At 52.1% G+C, this 14,267-nt stretch overlaps 2 protein-coding genes across 7 annotated transcripts; one reads left to right on the top strand and one right to left on the bottom strand.

Moving 5' to 3' along the window:
• Window positions 1-286: 286 nt before the first annotated feature.
• On the top strand, window positions 287-7,713 carry KAT5 (lysine acetyltransferase 5). Of its 4 annotated transcripts, XM_080815382.1 has the most exons (14): window positions 524-548; window positions 648-714; window positions 1,039-1,107; window positions 1,199-1,335; window positions 1,620-1,775; window positions 1,865-1,939; window positions 2,041-2,115; window positions 2,785-3,033; window positions 3,118-3,207; window positions 4,501-4,641; window positions 4,720-4,813; window positions 6,696-6,855; window positions 6,980-7,061; window positions 7,154-7,713. In XM_080815382.1, exons 1-14 carry the CDS (start codon window positions 537-539, stop codon window positions 7,286-7,288), a joined length of 1,542 nt encoding a protein of 513 aa, XP_080671508.1. In that variant the 5' UTR covers window positions 524-536; the 3' UTR covers window positions 7,289-7,713. The 4 variants fall into 4 exon arrangements, with proteins under 4 accessions (XP_080671510.1, XP_080671508.1, XP_080671507.1 ...); XM_080815384.1 differs by lacking the exon at window positions 1,620-1,775 and having other exon boundaries at window positions 287-548; XM_080815381.1 differs by having other exon boundaries at window positions 524-714.
• Window positions 5,505-9,071, bottom strand: RNASEH2C (ribonuclease H2 subunit C). Of its 3 annotated transcripts, XM_080815387.1 has the most exons (6): window positions 8,841-9,071; window positions 8,453-8,652; window positions 8,231-8,350; window positions 7,784-7,922; window positions 6,210-6,419; window positions 5,517-5,963 (listed from the first exon to the last, which is right to left on the bottom strand). In XM_080815387.1, the coding sequence occupies exons 1-4, from the start codon at window positions 9,010-9,012 to the stop codon at window positions 7,896-7,898; spliced, it is 519 nt and encodes a 172-aa protein (XP_080671513.1). In that variant the 5' UTR covers window positions 9,013-9,071; the 3' UTR covers window positions 5,517-5,963; window positions 6,210-6,419; window positions 7,784-7,895. The 3 variants fall into 3 exon arrangements, with proteins under 3 accessions (XP_080671511.1, XP_080671512.1, XP_080671513.1); XM_080815385.1 differs by having other exon boundaries at window positions 5,505-6,419; XM_080815386.1 differs by lacking the exon at window positions 6,210-6,419 and having other exon boundaries at window positions 5,505-5,959.
• Window positions 9,072-14,267: the final 5,196 nt, after the last annotated feature.

Here is a 14,267-nt window from a genome sequence, read left to right as displayed (position 1 = left end):
TATACAAAACAACAAACTGAAACATCTGGATCCCCATCCCGAGGAAAGGAAGTCCACACACCACCCCGCGCCAGGTCCGTCCGCAGTCCCGCCCATTTCCCCAGCCCCCCACTCCCCCCAGATACCTCCTACCCCGCCCCCCGGCGCCAAGCACGCGCAGTTCCTCCTGGCGACGCCTCCTGCTGCCACTAGGAGACGCCCGAGCCCGGTCATCCTCGAAGCACAAACCTGTTCCCACGTGACTCGCGCCGTAACCACGTGACCGGCGTCGCGCCCGGTGGGCGTCACGTGACGGACTCAGCTTTCCTCCAATCGTTGTGCGCGCCCCGGGGATTCCGCCCAGGACTCGGACCGAAACTTAAAACACCCCACTCTCCCGCCAGCCAAACGGCACGGCTGCCTGCTTCCAGCTGGACAGTGCTGTCTCTCAAAAGTCTTCTTCTAAAGCGGCTTCAAGAGGCGCGGGCCTACGGCGCGTTGCACCCCGGAAGTGACGTCTCCCAGAGGGGCCGGAAGTGGCAGTGGAGGGAGGGAAGATGGCGGAGGTGGTGAGTCCGGTGCCCGGGGCGGGGCGGAGGGAGCCAGGGGAGGTGGGTAGAACCCGAGGCCCCCCAGTAGCCGACCCTGGCGCCGCGCTGTCTCCCCAGGGGGAGATAATCGAGGGCTGCCGCCTGCCCGTGCTTCGGCGGAACCAGGACAACGAAGATGAGTGGCGTGAGTGACGTCGGGGGGCGGGGCTAAGGAACCTGAGGGCGAGGGGCGGGAGGGAGTCAACCGAACCCCCGGGAGGGGGTGGGGCCTCTATAATCCTGGGGCGGGCGGGGCGCAGATACCCAGGAGGGGCGTGGCTTTCTGCCTCTCCAATGGATAGGGCGGGGCTTGGGGAGGGGGCGGCACTTGATGACTAAAGGGGGTTCGGGTGAAAGCTTCTAAGTGCTGGGGCTTAGGGATCCGGCCTGGGGGAGGAGATCAGGTCTTAGGAGGGTGGATTCTCATCGCCTGGCTCGACTAAGGCTCCTGCCTGTGTCGTTCCCACAGCCCTGGCCGAGATCCTGAGCGTGAAGGACATCAGTGGCCGCAAGCTTTTCTACGTCCATTATATTGACTGTGAGTCCTGGGCTGGGGTGAGGTAGGGAGGCAGGGTGGGGTTGGGAGACAGCCTCTGGCATTCCTTCCTGAGCCGTCCCCACTGCTGCAGTCAACAAACGCTTGGATGAATGGGTGACCCACGAGCGGCTGGACCTAAAGAAGATTCAGTTCCCCAAGAAAGAGGCCAAGACCCCCACCAAGAACGGACTTCCTGGGTCTCGCCCCGGCTCTCCAGAGAGAGAGGTGGTGAGTAGGTCCCCTGCTTCACCTTTTCTCTCCTGCCTCCTACTTTTCTCATCTCTTGGCCTCAGGGGCTTTTGGATGGGTAGAAGTCTGCACCCTTCCACTCTGGCTTCAGCTTGCAAAGGATGGGGGCAAAATTGTAGCTTCCAGAGTCCAGTAGCTATTCCTGTGTCCTTGAGAGGGCAGAGGGTGGGGCTTGATTACTCCACGTTGAGGGGCCCCTACTCCCCTTTCCCATCCCACCACCATCCCCACCCCAGAGGAAGACCCTGGACCTATCTCTACAGCCGGCCTCCGCCCAGGCCAGCGGGAAGACCTTGCCAATCCCGGTCCAGATCACACTCCGCTTCAACCTGCCCAAGGAGCGGGAGGCCATTCCCGGTGGCGAGCCTGACCAGCCGCTCTCCTCCAGCTCCTGCCTGCAGCCCAACCACCGCTCAACGGTACCCTCAGCAATTCCAGGGACCTTGCTTTCCTCTGAGGTCCCACCTTCTCTACCTTCTGACCCACCTTTCTTGGTTTCTCTCTGCAGAAACGGAAGGTGGAGGTGGTTTCACCAGCAACTCCAGTGCCCAGCGAGACAGCTCCAGCCTCGGTTTTTCCCCAGGTGAGTCCCCCAGACCCTTTTCTTCTTCCTTTTTCCCTCTGGCAGCCCCTTTCAGGCTCCTCTCACCACCCTCCGTTCTCTTCTCACCATTTTACCTGCAGAATGGATCAGCCCGTAGGGCAGTGGCAGCTCAGCCAGGACGGAAGCGAAAATCAAATTGCTTGGGCACTGACGAGGTAGGTCTGGGGAGGAGGGAAGCTGGGTGAAAAGGAGGAACATAGCAGGATGGAGAGTTTAGTGATGGGTTTAAAAAGAAACAAGAAGGGGCACCTGGCTGGCTCAGTCGGAAGAGTGTGCCACTCGATCTCAGGGTTCTGAGCCCCACCTTGGGTGTAGAGGTTATTATAAAAAATAATAAATAAACAGTGCCTGGGTGGCTCAGTCGATTAAGCATCTGCTTTCGGCTCAGGTCATGATCCCAGTGGGATTGAGTCCTGCATCAGGCTCCTTGCTCCGTGGGGAGTCTGCTTCTCCTCCTGTCTGATCGGCCTGTAGCTCCCCTTGCTTTGCTCTCTGATGAGTAAATAACGTTTTTAAAAACAAACACGTAAACATTAATTAATAGCTAACCAAGAGGTGGTAGCAGTGATTGTTGGTAGGATTAGGAGCCAGGTAGAGCTGGTTCGGGTCAGTCATTAGTGTTCTCTTTCAAACCGCAATTGAGAACTTTCCTAGTTTCCTTTTATTTGGAAAGCGGGGGATATAATATAGTGCCAGCCTCCCCTCCCCCTTGGGTGGTTGTTAGGCTTGAACAAGGAAAGCTGCGGAAGGGTTATGCGCGCTGTCAGGTGTCCTGCCTGAGCTGTCTTTTGTAATCTGGTGTTTTCTCCGCCGGCCCTGGGCAGGACTCCCAGGACAGCTCCGATGGAATACCGTCAGCGCCACGCATGACTGGCAGCTTGGTGTCGGACCGGAGCCACGACGACATTGTCACCCGGATGAAGAACATCGAGTGCATCGAGCTGGGCCGGCACCGCCTGAAGCCGTGGTACTTCTCCCCGTACCCGCAGGAGCTCACCACGTTGCCCGTCCTCTACCTCTGCGAGTTCTGCCTCAAATACGGCCGCAGCCTCAAGTGTCTGCAGCGTCACTTGGTACGAGGAGTCCTGGGGGGCTGCTTTCCTACCACCCCCCCCCCCCCACGCAGCCCCTGCCTCTGATCCTCCTCTCTTCCTCAGACCAAGTGTGACCTGCGACATCCTCCGGGCAACGAGATTTACCGCAAGGGCACCATCTCTTTCTTTGAGATTGACGGCCGTAAGAACAAGGTCTGTGGCCAAGGGGCAGTGGGGAGTCATCGGCACTGGTGATCTGGGGGAAGTGAAATGCACAGCTCTTTCCTGCTCAGGAAAATACAGAGCAGTCTGGCCAACAGATTAGTTTATCCCATTTCTGTTGAATTCCGGCTATAAGGCAGGTATCGGGAGATACACTGACCAGTAATTAGCCAAAATCTCCTGAGTTTCATAGTCCGTGGGAAAAACAGATTTGCCAACGTCCACTTAGATCCCGGGGATAAGGGTCACGAAACAAAGGGTGGGTTATGAGGACCCGGAGATGGCCCCCAGTGCTTCCCAGAGGAGGTGGTCTTTGATCCTTGACATGAAGGATGGGGTAGGTCAGGGGATCCCAAGCAGTGGGGTTGGATGTACAGATGGTATGAAAGGTCAGGATCATTCCAGCTGAAAGGCAGAGAGGATGAGGCAAGACTGTTCCAAGAGACAGAGTTCGGGTGGTGAGAAGGTCAGTTGGGGGAGGGGGAGGGGTCACTGCAGGTTTGGGGCTTCAAACCTGCCTTAGTTACTGGCTGCGGGAAGGAAGAAGGGAGCCATCTGGATGTATTCTTGAGACTGTGAGACCATTCCTGGGGCATAGAAGGCAGTGGGGGAGAAGCAGGCATCCTGGACTGCGGGGGAGAGCTCTGGCTTGGGTGCTGACGAGGCTCGAGGGAAGGATGTGCTGCTTTCACTCCTGTTCTGTTACTAGACTCAGGCGCCCAGATGGCAGCGCCCAGCAGCTGGTTAAAAAGCCAAGGCTGATGGGTGGGAGGATGTAGGTATGGAGGTGAAGCAGGATTAATTATTTTGTTCCTGAAGCTGTTACTTTCAGTTTCAGAATATTCTCTCTCCGCTGTAGGACAGATCAGCTTCCAGGTGGGACTGTAGGCAGGAGAGTGTTGTGGGTTTTGACAGGCAGATTCCTAGACTGTCACCCAGGGCAGAGCTGCTCTCCTAAACCCCGGCACAGTCTGTCTTCCTGGACCCACCACAGCAGAGGGCAGTGGACGCTGCCCCGCAGGCCTTAGGTGGAGGTGTGGGGAACGGGGTAAACCAGCCCCAGCTCCCCAGCAAGACAGCTGGGCAGACGCTCTCCCGGAGCGGGTACACGGGCTCCTTGACACTGAGAAGTAGCTGTGCCTGAGTGCCAGGGACAGCCGGACTGAGAGAATGGGTCGGGGGCCAGGGAGGAAGGGTCACCCCCTGTCAGCCTCTGGTAGAGAAACCGAACGGCCACATTTAAGCCAGGGCACCCAGAGCGGTGACGAGCCTTTTCCTTTGCAGAGTTATTCCCAGAACCTGTGTCTCTTGGCCAAGTGTTTCCTCGACCACAAGACGTTGTATTATGACACAGACCCCTTCCTCTTCTATGTCATGACAGAGTATGACTGTAAGGGCTTCCACATCGTGGGCTACTTCTCCAAGGTGAGCACTCACCCAGACCCGCTCTTGGCCCTGCCCGGAGCCGTGGCCCCTCCTCACTCACCTACCCCCATTTTCCAGGAAAAGGAATCCACGGAAGACTACAACGTGGCCTGCATCCTAACCCTGCCTCCCTACCAGCGCCGGGGCTACGGCAAGCTGCTAATCGAGTTCAGTGAGTACCTGCGAGCTCAGCTGGCGGTGGGCCCCTGCAGGGCCAGGCCTGGGACCAGGGCTGCCATCACACCTCCCCTAGGTGCTAGGTTGCTGTGATCGTCAGCCCTGCCTGGCTGGCCAGAAAGCAAGCTAGCACTTGCCCAAGGATTCCTCCATGCTCAGGGTGACTGCCCTGCCTATCTGGGCTGGGTTTGCAGCCCCTCGTTCTTCCTTGGCAAAAGTTTTTAAGTACCACCCAATTTTTCCCCAACTCTGACTCATCTGCTCCTGGACAGAAGGCAGAGGTGAGCCCCTGTTGCTTGTCTCTCTGATTCTGGGCCATCATACAAATTCCTGAGCGAGGAGCAGTGCTTCGTTTCACTAGTTGTGGCCTGAGCCTTGCAGATGGCGGAAGTTCGAAATGCTGTTAACTCGGCAAAAACGAGGAAGCACTGACTCGTATGGCTTTGGCTGCTTCTCCTTGGGTTCAGGCAGATCCATCTCGTGAAGCCCGTGAGGGACTCGACTCCTTCGTACATGAGCTCTTCCGTGTGCTCCGGCTGCCCCCTTCTGCTTCCCACCAGCTTAATCCCACTCCGTTCAACTCGCCACTCAGTGGAACCCTTGGGCTAATCAAGCCCTGACCTGAGAGACAGGAGGGGGAGCCTCAGCTGCTGGGTGAAGACACAGAGGCTTGACTTGATCAAGGTCACGGTCCATTTGAGGAATTTTATTAACAGAATGAAGCCAGGATGGGGTCCCATCCTCAGAAAGCCCTCAGCTTGGTAGGAGGGGCAGACACTTAAAATGAATCTAAGCCTTGAAGGTCAGACCTCAGTGGAGACAGAGTGTGGGCAAGGTCACCAGCGCGAGGCACTCGGTCCTGCCCCGCAGGAGCGGACAGGTGCTCCAGAAGCATCCACTGTGGGCAGTACTTGATGGCAGGTAGATGTTTGCCAGGGAGGGGCCGGGAGCTCCCTGCTGAGGCGAGTGTGGCCTCCAGATGGTCTGTCAGGACTCCACAGGTGCTGGCGGGCCCAGCAGAATTCAGTAGGAACCAGGTGCGCCTCCTCCCCCTTCCAGGCTGTTTTTCTCTAAAGCAGCAGCCTCTCCGTCCCTCTCCCAGCTAGACTGCTCAGTGGAAGTCACAGGAAATTGGGCCAGGCTGGCTGATAAAGATTGGGAGGGGTGGGCAGAAAGGGCCGTGACCCAACATAGTTATGATTTGAGGGTGAAGAAGGGCTTCTAGAGGTCATGGTGACACCCCAGGACCCTGAGGGACAATGAAGATTCTGCCAAGAGACACGAAGCTATATAAGGTTCCACAGGGCCTGCGGGGCTCACTGGTCACTGCTCAGTGGGGTGGAGGAGGGCAGAGCAGTCAGAGGGAGAGAACCCTTGGAGAGGTCTGTTACCTGCTGAGGAATGGCCACCTTCTGACCCAGGAAGTGCATTGGTGCCTCTCTCTTTGCTTCCCGTCAACACCTAGTTGGGCCAGTGTGGTCTTGGAGCCGCTGATGCTCCGCGGGCCACAGCTAGGGGGACTGATTTCACTGCCGAGCCAAATATCCTCGGGCGTAGAGCACACATGGGGTCTGCCTTCCCTTCTCACAGACAGCCAGAGTCTGGAATGATGAGAATCAGAGGCACTTGCCTTTCCTCCCATTTTCTCTGCACTCCCCTAGGTTTATAGCTGTTCCCATCAGTACCTACCTCTGCAGCACAGAGATGAAGAATGAATGGTTATTAGTTCTCTACAGGGAAACAGACGAAGCAGACAAGCCCCACGTGGCAGGGCTGAGATGGGAACCAGGCAGTTTACTTCTCTAACTCGTGTTCTGGAATGTCGATTGCACGAAGGTGTGATCGCTGACCTACCCCTTCCTGCTCCCTTGCTGTAGGCTACGAACTCTCTAAAGTGGAAGGGAAAACGGGGACTCCTGAGAAGCCCCTCTCAGACCTTGGCCTCCTATCCTACCGGAGCTACTGGTCCCAAACCATTCTGGAGATCCTGATGGGGCTGAAGTCAGAGAGCGGGGAGAGGCCACAGATCACCATCAAGTGAGCCCGGCCCTCCCTCCTCCCCTGGGGGTGCATGGCATGGCCCATCCTCACTCCTGGGGTTCCTGGGGGCTCGGGGCAGAGACGAAGGCCTCCAGAGGACCTGATCTTTGCCCTCCCACAGCGAGATCAGTGAAATCACCAGCATCAAGAAGGAGGATGTCATTTCCACTCTACAATACCTCAACCTCATCAACTACTACAAGGTAGGGAGGCAGGCGAGGGGAGACAGGTGCGTGTAGGGCCGCAGAGCGCGGGCCCCACATGGGCTGACCTCTGGCCCCTGTCTCCTATCCAGGGCCAGTATATCCTCACACTGTCAGAGGACATCGTGGATGGACACGAACGAGCTATGCTCAAGAGGCTCCTTCGGATCGACTCCAAGTGTCTGCACTTCACTCCCAAGGACTGGAGCAAGAGGGGAAAGTGGTGACCGGACACTGGCCACAGCAGTGGCGACAGAGGAGAACTGGGCCTGACCGCACATCCCACCCCTACTGGGGCCCCCAAGAGGCACACCAAGGGAGGTGGGGCTGAGGACAGCCCCATAAGGAGAGGACAGGCCTGGTAGGGGCAGCTGGTGCCTAGCACCAGGGTAAGCTCAGGGCTCAGATCAGCTCCAAGGTCAGCCGGCTGCAGGTCTGGGCCTGCTGTGAACCCGAGACTGGACAGAGCCAGGCAGCTGTGTACAGTGGGATGGGGGTGGGGTGGGGGAGTGGGTGCACTCTGTACAGGGGGCCAGTGGCTGTAAAAATTTCTTTTGTAAAGTAGGAGTTGGGGGGGGAGGGGTCCTGGCTGCAAAATTCTGGCCTCTTTGCCCTCACTGCTCCTTGGCAATAAACTGTTTCTATGGGCCAGAGCCATGAAAGTTTCTTGTGGGAGAAGGGGCAGTGCAGTTGGGGGACTCCCAAGGTGCCCACAAACTCACAGGTGCTGTGAAGAGCTTGTTTATTGGCGGTGATGGAATCCGCGGTTCCAAAATGAAGAGCTGGCTTATTAGGGCGGAGGGACTGGTGACTTTCAATGTCAAGTTCAGGTTCTCAGTCCTCGGGCACCTGTGCGTGAATCTGCAACAGGAGTCACCTCTACTGTTGGATTTTTGACATACAGTGACTGGGTGGCCCACATACTCTAGGTGGGACCAAGCTACTCATAATGATAACCCCCTTCTAGACAGGTCAGGGGTGGGGAAACCACACTGCCCCCGACCAGTCTAATCCTCCATTCAGACCCAGGCTCCATCTGCCCCATTGTGCTCCCAGGCCCTGAAGCTCCAAGTCCACTCGGGCAAGATTCTGAACAACCCAGGGAATAACCTTGAAGTCACAGGGTAATGCATGGGGCTGTCAGAGTGAGAGCCCATCCACCCACTCACCGCTGCAGCGAGGCTGGGCCAAGTTAGGGCCCCGCGCACTTTGGCATCCGGACCAGGGATGGTCTCCAGGCCCCACAGTGTGAAGCGGCTGAAACTGGCAGTAGCTCCGATAAACTGGTCCTGAGGAAAGGGCCCAGCTCAACATCGGGGCCACCGCTGCCGCCCCAAGCCCCCTCCGCCCCTGTCCCCCGGTGCTCACAGCCCCTGTCCCCCGGTGCTCACAAAGTCCCGCTCCAGCGGCTCGGGGGGCTTCGCTAGCTCCTGCTCCGCTCGCTCATCTTCATTCGACGAACCTTCCGAGAAATCCTTCCCCACCGGCACCTCTCCCTTTTCTTCCATCACCGTCACGTATCCCACGAGGCCGGGCGGCACCACCACCTCCTCGCCCCGTAGTCTGCGGCCCCGAAACGACACTTCGAGTCCTGCAGGAAGCAGGCGCGGGGTCTCGGTGAGGGCCTGATCCAGGCCTCGCGGGTCAAGCCCCTTGGGGCCCTCCCGCCACCTCAGGTGGACCACGATCCCCAGGAGTCCTCGCGCCGCTCCTCGCCGAAGAGAGCGCGGCGTGGGCGCGGGGGCTGCCGGGAGCCGTAGTCCCGCGCTGAACACTCACCATCCGGACCCTGGCGGATGGCTGGGGTGAAGAAGCGCTCCACCGGGGCGGGCCCGTTAACCTGAACCTCGCAGGGCAGAAGATGCAGCGTGGCGCGGGGGGCGTTGTGCAGCGTGCCAGGGCGCAAGTGGACGCGGCACTTCTCGACCGCCACCTCGTCGCTGCTTTCCATCCTCCGCCGCGATTCCGCCGCTCGCTGGCTAAGGCCAAAGCTGGCGCGTAAAGCGCGCGGAGCCTATCGGGAGGCCGGGGACGATCAGCGCAGAGGCTCCTGGGAGGCGTAGTCCTTCCGGGAGGCTCCTCTGAGTCTCTGCGAGCCCCGCCTCTCCGTGTTCAAGTCCTGGTCTTTTTTTCTCGAAAATGTTTTTCGGTGGTACATTCTTATTGTGAAAAATTAAAACTATTCCGAAAATTACTCTTTTTATGTTATTGGTAAGGAGAGTTGCTTGTTTGTTTTACTGGGACATCAACCCTTCCTCAAATGCGTGGAAGATACTGTCTCCTAGTTCGTGGTTTGTTTTCCAAACGGTGACTTTTATTTTTTTGTAGTAGATTTATCAACCGTTTCTTCTTATGCCTTTTTTTGTTTTCACAGTACTATTTCGTTTTTGGTTTCTTAAGCCCTCTCTGTTTATTTGTCCAGATACCCAAGTTAGATATGTTTTGCCAAGTTCTTTCATAAAACAAGCACATACAAAACTGGCAATTAAGATTACAATTGCACTGGATTTATAGACTTGAGAAAGTGAGGCACACCTCTAGACGTCCAGGTGCTGTGCGTGGTGTTCTGTGAAACAGGAACAATTTCACAGTACATCAACATCAGACGACGTCAGGGCGGGATCAAGACAAAAACAAGATCATGTGAAGACCAGCGAAGACAGGAACATGGTCCAGACCGCAAAAATGATGAAACATCCCTCCGTCTTGGGTAATATACGTGACCAATTACAGCTTTAGCTTTTGTCTAGGTAGGATTTGTTAACATATCCCATCCTAGAAACACTCCCACTTCTGACAGTATCCAATCCAGAGGAGAACTCTGGCTTTCTTAAACCTTCCCCTAAATCACCTAGCACGATCCCAAATCCTACAAATCCTTCCTAAACACCCTCTTACTCAGATGCCCAACAGTGCAAGAGTAAAAAATCCATTCGTTCAACTATAGATGTGTTCTTGGTAGTCTTTGGCGGGAGGTTATTAAAACAGAAGAATCTTGCTTTAGTTTTCTATCAAGCGTAAGATACATAATATCACTTATTCACGTCTCCTTTTATGTCTGTGCAATTGTGAAGTTTTCTTTATATATAATAGTTATTAAATATTTTAAAGTTTATTCTAGATAGCTTTTATTTTTTCGGTTACAAAATAGATTTTTTCCATTTTATTTTATTTTTTTTTTAAGAGATGGAGGGATGGGGAGGGACAGAGGGAGAGGGGGAGAGAAACTTTTTTAAAAAGATTTTATTTATTTATGAGAGACAGAGAACAGGGGGAGGAGCAGAGGGAGAGGGACAAGCAGACCTCGCGCTGAGCGCAGAAACAGAAGCCCGGCTCGATTTCATAACCCTTAGATCATGACCTGAGCCAAAAATCAAGTCAGTTGCTTAACCAACTGAGCCACCCAGGTGCCCCACTTTCCATTTTGTTTTAACTATTATTTATCTAAAGCAGAGGTTGGCAAATTTCACATATGATCTCTGTCACAATTACTCAACTTTGTCATTGTAGCATAAAAACAGCTATAAACAATATGCAAATAAATAAGCATGGCTGTCTTCCAGAAAAACATTGTTTGCAAAAACAAGGCGTGAGCTGGATTTGGTTGGCAGGCATAGCTTCTGAGAAATCTGTTGATTCTCATACATTAGTTCTTAAACCAGATAGATACTGAATTCTTCTGTTATTCCTAAGAGTTTTTGTTTTATTTTCTTGGGTCTTCCAGAATTAGTCCTTCCACTTCCAAACAATGATAACTTTGCCTCCTCATTGCATTATGTACTTTGTGGCATTTTCTAGCACTTTCAGAACAATTTCACATTCACTAGTATCAGTGGACATCCTTTTCTTTTTCCTGAAATTTTCGTGGGAATGCTTTGCTATTTCACCAATCATCATGAAGCTGACTTTCAATTTGTTATACACATCTGGTTAAAACTATACTACTAACCGATTTTTTAACTCAGGAGTAGATGTTGGATTTTATTTTTATATTTTTGATTCTGCAACTTTTCCACAGTCTAGATTCTACTGATTGTGTTCCTTGGGTCATGGGCATCTGTCCTATAGTTCCTGCAAATTAATAGTGAGATCTGGAAGTGCCATCAGATTCTCGGGGTGGTGGGGGAGAAGGCAAGATTTATTTCAAGGAGGTGGCCTCTTTTTCTGTCAGGAGTCTCCTCATGTCTCTTTTTTGTGAGGTTAGCAGTCATAGATGATCACTGCCTAGATCCTTTCATTCATTAGGGGTTACAAAAAGCCAATATTCTAAGTCCACCATTCTTCTTCTTTTTTTTTAAGATTTTTAAAAAATTCATTTATTTATTTATTTGACAGAGAAACACAGAGAGAGAGAGAGAGCGAGAGAGAGAGAGCACAAGTAGGCAGAGTGGCAGGCAGAGGGAGAGGAAGAAGTAGATTCCCCGCTGAGCAGGGAGCCTGATGCAGTGCTCGGTCCCAGGACCCTGAGACCATGACCTGAGCCGAAGGCAGCTGCTCAACCGACTGAGCCTCCCAGGCGCCCCAAGATTTTTTATTTATTCACTTGAGAGGGAGAGAGAGAGCAAGCAGGGGAAGAGGCAGAGGAAGAGGGAGAAGCAGACTCCCCGCTGAGCTGGGAGCCTTACATGGGGCTTGATCCCAGCACCTGGAGATCATGACCTGAGCCAAAGATGGACGCCCAACCATCTGAGCCACCCAGATGCCCCCTAAATCAGCCATTCTTCTTTCACTGTTTATAGTATTTCTTTTTTTTTAATTTTTTAAAGATTTTATTCATTTATTTGACAGAGAAAGATCACAAGTAGGCAGAGAGAGAGGAGGAAGCAGGCTCCCTGCCGAGCAGAGAGCCTGATGTGGGGCTCGATCCCAGGACCCTGGGATCATGACCTGAGCCGAAGGCAGAGGCTTTAACCCACTGAGCCACCCAGGTGCCCTGTTTATAGTATTTCTATAAAGACAACAGCCCCTCACCAATTATCTGATTGCCTCTTGGTACAGTGAGTATAAGTAAAGCAAAATAATTGTTTGATACTTTCCTTTTATTTCTGTTTTTAAAATAATAAGTTGTTTCCCTGGCATGCTCCAACTATGATCTTTTAAAAAATTATCATTATTAAATAGATTTTTAACATTTTGATATAATTTGGCTAACTGTGTTTATTCTTCTTCTTAAAAAAGTTTTATTTACTCAGAAATAGACAACTCTATGGTCAAATAATCTTCAGCAAAGCAAGAAAGAACGTCCAATGGAAAAAAGACAGTCTCTTTGACAAACGGTGTTGGGAAAATTGGACAGCCACATGAAGAAAAATGAAACTGGACCATTTCCTTATACCACACACGCAAATAGACTCAAAATGGATGAAGGACCACAGTGTGAGAAAGGAATCCATCAAAATCCTTGAGGAGAACACAGGCAGCAACCTCTTTAACTTCAGCCGGGGCAACTTCTTCCTGGGAACATGGCCAAAGGCAAGGGAAGCAAGGGCAAAAATGAACTATTGGGACTTCATCAAGATCAAAAGCTTTTGCACAGCAAAGGAAACAGTTAACAAAACCAAAAGACAACTGACAGAATGGGAGAAGATATTTGCAACCGACATATCAGATAAAGGGCTCGTATCCAAAATCTATAAAGAACTTATCAAACTCAACACCCAAAGAACAAATAATTCAATCAAGAAGTGGGAGAGGACATGAACAGACATTTCTGCAAAGGAGACATCCAGATGGCCAACAGACACATGAAAAAGTGCTCCACATCACTCGGCATCAGGGAAATACAAATCAAAATCACAATGAGATACCACCTCACACCAGTCAGAATGGCTAAAACTAACAAGTCAGGAAATGACAGATGCTGGTGAGGATGCGGAGAAAGGGGAACCCTGCTACACTGTTGGTGGGAATGCATGCTGGTGCAGCCAATCTGGAAAACAGCATGGAGGTTCCTCAAAAAGTTGAAAATAGAGCTGCCCTATGACCCAGCAATTGCACAACTGGGTATTTACCCTAAAGATACAAATGTAGTGATCCGAAGGGGCATGTGCACCCAAATGTTTATAGCAGCATTGTCCATAATAGCCAAACTATGGAAAGAACCTAGATGTCCATCAACAGAGGAATGGATAAAGAAGATGTGGTATATATGTACAATGGAATACTATGCAGCCATCAAAAGAAATGAAATCTTGCCATTTGTGATGACGTGGATGGAACCAGAGGGTATTATGCTGAGCGAAATAAGTCAATCAGAGAAAGACAGTTATGATATGATCTCCCTGATATGAGGAAGTTGAGAGGCAATGTAGGGGGTTTGTGGGGTAGGAAAGGAATAAATGAAACAAGATGGGATCAGGAGGGAGACAAACCATAAAGACTCTTAATCTCACAAAACAGACTGAGGGTTGCCGGGGGTAGAGGGGTAGGGAGAGGGTGATTGGGTTATGGACATTGGGGAAGGTATGTGCTATGGTGAGTGCTGTGAAGTATGTAAACCTGGCAATCCACAGACCTGTACCCCTGGGACTAATAATACATTATATGTTAATAAAAATTTTTTTAAAAGATTTTATTTATTTATTTGATAGACAGAGATCACAAGTAGGCAGAGAGGCAGGCAGAGAGAGAGGAGGAAGCCGGCTCCCCACTGAGCAGAGAGCCTGATGCGGGACTCATCCCAGGACCCTGGGATCATGACCTGAGCCAAAGGCAGAGGCTTTAACCCACTGAGCCACCCAGGCGCCCTAAAAATTTTTTTTAAAAAAGGTTTATTTATTTATTCTAGAGAAAAGGGTAGGGGCAGAGGGAGAGAGAATCTTAAGCAGACTACACTGAGCACAGAGCCTGATGTGGGGCTTGATCTCACAACCCTGAGATCAGGACCTGAACGAAAACGGAGTCGGGTGCCTAACCGACTGAGCCACCCAGGTGCCCGTGATTATGATTCTTATCAGTCCCCACATTGTCCCATCTTATCAGTGCTCGCCTCTTCAACTTACCTCATGAGTCTTTCTATGTGACCTTTTTTGAGTCTTTTCTAGTTTTTTGGTTTGTTTTCCAGGATCACAAGATGTTCCTGGCTCATTTTATACCTCATTTTTTATACATTTGTATCTTTTTTTTTTTCTGCCCCAGACTTGAATTATCCATTTCTTCAAGGATCCCTGGTTTTCTTACTAAGAAATTGTATTTACTAAACCAATG

This window comes from Martes martes, assembly GCF_963455335.1.
Source record: "Martes martes genome assembly, chromosome: 10".
NCBI lineage: Eukaryota > Metazoa > Chordata > Mammalia > Carnivora > Mustelidae > Martes > Martes martes.
The sequence above is the reverse complement of the archived record's forward strand: the minus strand, read 5'-3'. Positions and strand labels throughout refer to the sequence as shown.

What these genes read in the sequence shown, in the direction of transcription:
- KAT5 (XM_080815381.1), top strand. Translation starts at nt 537, where the DNA reads ATGGCGGAGGTGGTGAGTCCGGTGCCCGGGGCGGGGCGGAGGGAGCCA. An exon ending in ATTGCTTGGGCACTGACGAG is followed by an intron (nt 2,116 to 2,784) that starts GTAGGTCTGGGG and finishes GGCCCTGGGCAG; the next exon opens with GACTCCCAGGACAGCTCCGA. An exon ending in ACCTCATCAACTACTACAAG is followed by an intron (nt 7,062 to 7,153) that starts GTAGGGAGGCAG and finishes TCTCCTATCCAG; the next exon opens with GGCCAGTATATCCTCACACT.
- RNASEH2C (XM_080815385.1), bottom strand. Translation starts at nt 9,012, where the DNA reads ATGGAAAGCAGCGACGAGGTGGCGGTCGAGAAGTGCCGCGTCCACTTG. An exon ending in CATCCGCCAGGGTCCGGATG is followed by an intron (nt 8,653 to 8,840) that starts GTGAGTGTTCAG and finishes TGCTTCCTGCAG; the next exon opens with GACTCGAAGTGTCGTTTCGG. An exon ending in AGCCGCTGGAGCGGGACTTT is followed by an intron (nt 8,351 to 8,452) that starts GTGAGCACCGGG and finishes CCCTTTCCTCAG; the next exon opens with GACCAGTTTATCGGAGCTAC.